Raw genomic sequence first — 7,500 nt, forward strand, 5'->3', positions numbered from 1 at the left:
AACTAATGATCAAATAAATTAAGTCAAGTTCCTTGCACATTGCACAATCCCATTGCAATGACTCAACCCAAAGTAATTTGGAAGTAGCAAAAAGCTAATAATAATAATAATAATAAAAAAGGGGTTATTATCCACAAACAGATAAATTTATCCACAAAAAACCTCTGTTCAACACAGCAATATGGTACTTCAAAAAGGACACTTTTATTTCAGGAACAATGTTCGCGGTAACTTGCAGGCATGTCACGACTCTCCCACAACAAAATGTGGCACGTTTGGTACTTTCTTAATTTTTTGTTCAGATCACAGGTCGAAGGTGGGAGCGAAGACGACAGCTTTGGAATGCAGTCGCCAATCGTCAGCTTTCCACCGGCTCGACCTGAAGATTCCCGAGCTTCCGGTGTACAACGATACCGACAACGATCAAGGATCGGAAAATGGGGGTGCATCCGCCCCGAGAACACAAGGAGACGGCCGAAAACATGCCGCGCATCTCCGGGTGCTCATTAGGTTCCGAAAGGTTGGCAGATACGTTTCACTTGAAGTAATACGTGAAGGCACTCACACTCTTCACCATGTTTGCTTTCAGAAGTGGAGGGACAAAAACTTGCCTTGCGCAATCATGGCGCCCTTTTCTTGTCTTTGGCTTATCGCTTTCAGCCGGAGCTTTGTAATGTTCAACAAATTGAGCAGATTTGTCATCACTGTATATCAGAGCATCGGAAGAGGATGTGCGAGTTTTGGTGAGTACATCTATTTTTGCACAAAACAAATTTCAAAATGGTAACGGCAACACTAGGACAAGAGGAATCAGCCGGGGCCAAAGACATTCGGAGATACAGAGCAGATTGCATCATCGCTGCTCAATGTTAAACACAAAATGGAAAATAGGAAAAAAACGACAAAGCTTCCAAAAATGCAAAGCCCATCAGCGTCCGCTTTGTACTCAAACTAAACTTGACAACAGCTTTAAAAAAAAAAATAGATTTTGATTAATTAGTGTTTTCCCATATTCTCAAAATAAAGATTTGTTGAAAAATTTATGAAAAAAATCTCAAATAGTAAACAAGGAAGCATGTCAAAATATGAACAAAATAAAGAAACACGGAAGCGAGGGAAAAAAAAAACGGCTGTCTCGTGCTGCATGGCGGCGGATGGGCAAATAAGGCCGATGTCTACTCACTGTGACTTTGCCCTTTGACTTTGTGACAATTTATTAATTAGTCTTCTCCATATTTACACAATAAAGGTTTGTTGAAAATTTGATAAAAAGCTCAAACAATAAATAAATCAATTATGGCCTGCACGTGGACGGACACACACACACACACACACACACACACACACACACACACACACACACACACACACACACACACACACACACACACACACACACACACACACACACACACACACACACACACACACACTTGTGTGGGTGGACGGGCTAACTAAGAATGGCAACACAATCACAAAAAAATTTAACGGCTTCATTCCCATGTACGAGTCGCACTGTAATGGTAAATTTAACACAACACTTACCTTCTGTATCCATATTGGCACGGCAAAGAGAGCATGGCAGAAAATCAGGTCTTGAGAGCCGGGAAACAAAAATGTTCAAACCAAACGGGATGCAAGCAAATTCAAACGGACAACAATGAGGGTTACGGTCGATGAAAGGGAACCTAAAGTGACGTTAATACATTGAACACGTGACATTTGCAACAAACATGTAGCTGAGGCTACCTGCCTACTTGGCTCCAAAATTTGTGCACCGGTGAATTGCAATGTCTGAGCTATAAGCTGCACTGATGGTGCTGAAAAGCTGCCCTTTCATGAGGGTGTGCAGCAGGGCAGCCATGCAGATAAGGCAGGAAAACCATGGTTGCTGAGCAAAGGGGAAGATGTGTCGCAGGGCATCATTACGGCCCAACGAGCAGCTGTAGAAAATAAATTAATAGACTCCGTAGCATTGCAGCAACGGGGAGGAGAAGGGAGAGAAAGCACAAGGCAGGCAGGATGGAGAGAAGGGCAAGGATGGAGATTAATGGATCAAGCTGTTGAAAGGATGTCAAAAGCAAGGAAGGTTGTTTTTTGGAGGGTTTAAAAAAAAAAAATTTTTTAACATTTAAAATTTCCTATAAACGACAAATTTTCATTTAATTCCACAAGCAAATCCAAAGCACGACAGAATCTAAAAACATTACCAAACACCTTCCCACAACAGCAAAAAGTGTGTCGACAACATTAAATTGCCACATCAGATCATAATCGTGAAAAGCATTTGGGTCGGAGGTGGACAAACAAAGGCAGCGATGGCTTTTCATGGCATGGGAAACAAAACCCACCGAGCAAATGCAGAATGGAGAAGCCCGAGGCACAGTGTATTGCCACAATTCCATGTGGCCAAACGAGCAGAAAATGGGGAAATCCACATTGCCGGAAACGCTCACGGGGGCATGCAGTGATGTCACAGGCCATCCGATCAGGCCTTGAACAAGATTTTCTCAGAAAGATCATTGTAGTCACCCATGCTTTGGCACGTAATAACCAACAAACAAACACCCTGACATTGCATTGGGGTAAAGAGATACATCCCAGCACCGTATCGAGGTTCCAAATGAAAGCGCTGGCTGGCACTGGATCAAGTTTACTTATCTCTAACCCGGTACCACTACCTACACATTAGCAATGTCTCGTGGAACAAACCTCTGCCTCAGATTGGTATTGCACGACAAACCAAGCAAGCTTGCTATTAATTAATTTTATAAACCAATTTATGTTGAGAGAGGTATGCGAACCACCATGAGAAAAGCTCAAGCAACGTTTTGAGCTTGAGCCATTCATAATAGCTTGAGATTGAACCCTTCCAACAGTCAGTTTTGCTCTCACCGTTTGGTTGTTGTCATCATCATCACAAGAATGTTTCAAAATTTCTCCTTCAATTTGCACAATAAACTTTTTTCTTCTTCTTATTTAACGACCACAATTATTCCCACGTTCTTTTGGGGTTGGCCGGAGAAAGATTGGCCCGTGTCTTTCACAAAACGGCTGGCCAGGCCTGATGTTCGATTAAGGTTAGGGCAGGAATTCGGAATTTGTTCACGGTGCCGGCGACATCTCACCTACTCTTTACGAAGGACACCGTGGGATCTTTCATGTCCACCAACTATTGCCAGCAGACGGGACACCCAGTTTAATATCCATCCGAAGCACGGCACACGCATTGATGAACCACCCTGCCTGTGACACACCGGGATGACAGTTTATTGCTGGGTCGGGATTCAAACCCAGGCTAGATAGCTCAGAGGTGAGTGTGCGTATCAATAGGCCATTCCACCAGCCCTGTTGGCATCGTAAACTACATTAATAAAATTCCACTTCAGCATTTTTACTTTTTAACCTCATTGTGACGAGATTCCTTAATTAGAACGAAACTCCACCGTAAAGCACAAACGACTAATATCAGGATTACGCATGTGAGCAAAACCACGCAATCCTCTGCACACACCTCAATTGTGAATTTTTTCCGGCGGAGTTTGAAGGCGAGGTCTTGCACATCAGGCACGACAGGAACAAAGGAGTTCAGTCGAGGAGTCTTGTTCACGTGGAGGAGGCCTGTACAATCACACTGAAACTGTCATCCATTTGAGCGATTCGAGGAAACAAACTCGTCATTGTCTAAGATGTGTCCGACCATCACTAATATTAATAAAGTCATTGCACTCTTTCATGCACAATTCATCCATTTTGTGTGCTGCGCATGGCTGCTGGTTCACATCAATAAAAGGAGTGCAGCTGTTAGTACTGATGCAGTACCCCCTGTACATTAAGAGGGGACTTTGTAATTTGTTCAGGGTGCCAGCGATCACTCGTCTACTTTTCGCAAAAGATTCGTCAGATCTTTGACATCCACCAATGACCGGTGTTGGCAGACGAGTCCTCTGGCTTAATGTCCTTCCAATGGACGGTGCACACATTGATGTATTGCCCTGGCTAAAAAACACCAGGGTGACATGTTTATAGCTGGGTCGGGATTCAAACCCAGGCAAAACAGCTCAAAGGCTAATTCATGCACACACCTACAAGTAATCCTGCGAGCTCCTTCATACATAATGACAATCATTTAGTGATGCTCAACTATAACGGTCAAGGTTCCAGGGTGAATGTCTGGGTTTGTGGTATGTATGTGGGAAGCATCATGGAGGCATTGGAAGCACAAAAGTGAGTGGGTACGGGAAGGGGGGGGAGGGGGGTTACAGTGATTTAAATAATATCATCATACAAATGATGATGAATTCAAACAGTCCGAGCGATTTGTTTGATTGCTTTCACTGTCCAGCATGTAACAGTCTGACAGGATAGTGCAGATCGAGGTAGCACACCTACCTTTGAGTTGTCTACGATGGGTTCAATTTCCGACGAGACTGCAAACTGTTCAATTTGTGCTTCGCAGGCAGGGTGTTGCATCACATAGTGTGCCGTCCCTGGGATGGATGTTAAGTTAGCTGTCCGGCATGCTGGCATTGCTTGGTGAATGTTAAAGATCCCACGGTGTCTTTCACGAAGACTCGGCGAGTTATCGCCGGTACCTTAAAAAAATCAAAATTGCAAATTCCTGCCCAAATAACCTTCGGTCGAACATCGGTTCAAGAAACACATTGGACAAAAAAAAAAAAACTGTCGCCGGCCGATCACACAAGGAGGTGGGAAGAGTTGGAGCCGTTCAAATAGTAGTCAGACCGTTTTAGTATATAACTGTGTAATTAATTAATGAATAAATTCCAGGAACAGAGTAGTGGGTTTGAGTTTATACCGCATAAGGACTGTGATTTACAATACTCCTGCCATGTTGTATCGCATATACATGAAGCCCCAACGAGGTATGCTTTATCTATATCATACATTGTAAATCGTGTTGGGGTGAGGAATCCTCGGCTGAGTGGATATGGGAATTAAATCAACAGTGAGGGCAATGCAAGAAGACTTTACAAGCACAACCACAAATCCAAACAGGCAAAAAGATTAGGCTAGATACAAATTTGCAATCTTAAACAGCAGAACCTGCAGCAAAAACCACTGTAATGACACACACACACACCTCCCCACACCTGCATACTCACCATGGTAGTCGTGGTATAGAGGGTTTGCATCCATGCCAGAGCCAACAAATGACTGAAGAGTCAGCACATAGTCTGAGAGATGCCGGACACGTCGCAGGGCTGCAGCACTCTGCATGTTACAGGCACAGAGTTTAACCTGATGAGACTCATCAAAACTTGAAATTGAAAATGCAAACACACAGACACATTATATATATTTATATAGTTACGGATCTGGAAACCATAAGCATTCAACATACAGATGTCCCAAAAGTCAGTTATGTCGTAAAGTATGTGTGTAGTCAGATCCCTTTCCTTTTGTCGAGTGGGAGAATCAAAGGCGTGCATTGCGATTTCTTTTTAGTTAGGTTATTAAATCTTTACATCAAACAAACCCTCCAACGAACAACCATTCCATTCCCCATCACGATCCACGACCCACCCGCTGTCTACAAGCACTCTGACTTGCCAAGGCAGGGTCTTGCAGCCGTCCCTTGCTGCTTCGACCAACGTTCCTTCCACAAACGTTGTACCTCTTGCACGACGGCCTGTGCAACATTGATACTGTTACTCGTCAAGTATGAACCCGCATGGAAGACTGGCTGGGGTTTCCCGGCAGAGGCCGTCGCAGCGTTGCTACTGTTACTCAGAGTGTGGGCCCGCATGGAGGAGTGGCTGGGGTTTCCCGGCGGGGGCCAAGGCCCTGCTCCGGAAAAGTGGGCCATAAGACCTATCCAATCAGAGGCGGACATTGAGGTGTGTTTACCAAGGCCCCTCCCCGCTGAGGGAGGTCGATAAATTCCAGAGCACTCTCTGAGGCAGGTGGTCTTTTTGAAGTCTTGGAGGGTCTTTTTGAGGTCTTGGAGAGTCTTTTAAAAATTCTTTTGAAGAGTTTTTGGTGGGCGTTGAGGCGGCGAACGTGTCTCTGCTGGCCCTCTACGAGGACGGGAAGAGCGACCCCGACCCCCCCCCCCTACCACGAACCTCGAGTCCCACACGTACAACTGGGGACCAAACCAGCGACCATTGTCAGGTGCCGCATCACGGAGCACCCACTTCCTCCGACGGTCAGCTACCCAACCGAACTCTGGCCCCCAGCTTGTCTCTCTCCACGGCTGCGAGGGTCCAATAAAGAACTCTGGGTTTCTTTTCATTTTGTGTGTGTCTGCATGTGGGCCCGTCTTTAAGTAGAACTGAATAAGTGTTTTTGGATCATTGTAAATACAGTACTTCTTGCATATTCGCGTTGTCTTACTTTGTGTCTTAATTTACTGAAAATAAAACTTGTTAGAAATGTTCCAAATTCGTTTCCGTCCCTTCTTGTATTGGTCCAGCATGGTTCGGATCTGAGTTTAGGCAGGGTTTTATCCCCAATAATCCGTTCATTCCAGCCGGCACGGCTTTGGCAGTTTCCGCTCGACTGCACCCGAACCGGAGTTGGTATTCGGTGGTTGGAGTTCTGTCGCAGTCGGTAGAGTGACCCGGTTTGAGCAAGACGTGCCGAGGGCGTGGTTTCCCCGGTAGTCGAAATCGCATAGTTAATTAGGTAAATTGGTTATAGACAAATAGACCCTAGGCTACGCGGTTGAGATATTGGCGTCCACGGTCGGTTAGACAACCCGCCGGCTTGCGGAGTTATCAGAGCGACGGCCGACAATTCCGGGGAGTTTGATGGGAGACGACGCAAGCTTTCCCCACCTTGTGGTCGTTCTTACCACCAACCCCCGGCCCACATTATACATATACAGTGTTGCGGCCGTGGAAATTGGCACTACACCATGAAGGATCTCAGGTCAGTTATACCGATAAGTATATGTGTAGTTAGATTTCCCCACCGTTGTTTAAAGGGAATTTCCGTGTTCACAGGGCTGTGATCCTTTGATTTAGCCGTTTTTCTTTTCTCTATCATTATTTTGGACCAATCATCCCCCAACAACCAGATCGCCACCACAAACACCATCATCAAACCACCACAGCAAACCCCCACCACATTCGCCTTTCTCCCTCCACTACCATCAACAAACACCACCCGCAAACAAGAAGTCGCCTTCGTCCCAGAGTCAACACCGAAGTCGCGCTGTCCAAAGCCCGTTCAGTGATTTTTACCATGTCCAGACATTATTTGAACGGAGTAATAGAACAAGTTACTGAACGTCGTGCCATTGGTTGTGAATGGGATCCTTTTGAAGGAGAAGTCGGATCAGGAATCATACACGCCCACTTTTCATCCGTCCAATGGCTGAGCATCAGGTGGTGTGGCCCCGCCTCCAAACCCGTTTGTGATCCTCAAATTTGCATATGAACTCCTTCACGGACGGACTCGATGCATTACATGCATCGGTTCGGCAGGACAGAAGCCCCGGCGAAACCCGCATACACACATCGGCTGGTCGGG

At 45.5% G+C, this 7,500-nt stretch overlaps 1 protein-coding gene across 3 annotated transcripts in view; it reads right to left on the reverse strand.

The window, feature by feature from the left end:
- Positions 1-7,500, reverse strand: part of ELP4 (elongator acetyltransferase complex subunit 4) — a 50,872-nt gene that overhangs the window by 5,054 nt on the left and 38,318 nt on the right. The window contains exons 8-10 of one of the 3 annotated variants that reach the window (XM_085883636.1): positions 5,127-5,235; positions 3,515-3,621; positions 3,129-3,246 (exon numbers count right to left, since the gene is read on the reverse strand). In XM_085883636.1, coding sequence (XP_085739762.1) covers positions 3,160-3,246; positions 3,515-3,621; positions 5,127-5,235 — 303 coding nt within the window. In that variant the 3' untranslated portion in view covers positions 3,129-3,159. The remainder of the gene's footprint in view (positions 1-3,128; positions 3,247-3,514; positions 3,622-5,126; positions 5,236-7,500) is intronic. The other 2 variants (XM_085883634.1, XM_085883637.1) reach the window with 2 other exon arrangements.

The sequence above is a fragment of the Eptatretus burgeri genome, chromosome 5 (genome assembly GCF_056783735.1).
Source record: "Eptatretus burgeri isolate ZD-2024b chromosome 5, Ebu_testis_v1, whole genome shotgun sequence".
NCBI classification, from domain to species: domain Eukaryota; kingdom Metazoa; phylum Chordata; class Myxini; order Myxiniformes; family Myxinidae; genus Eptatretus; species Eptatretus burgeri.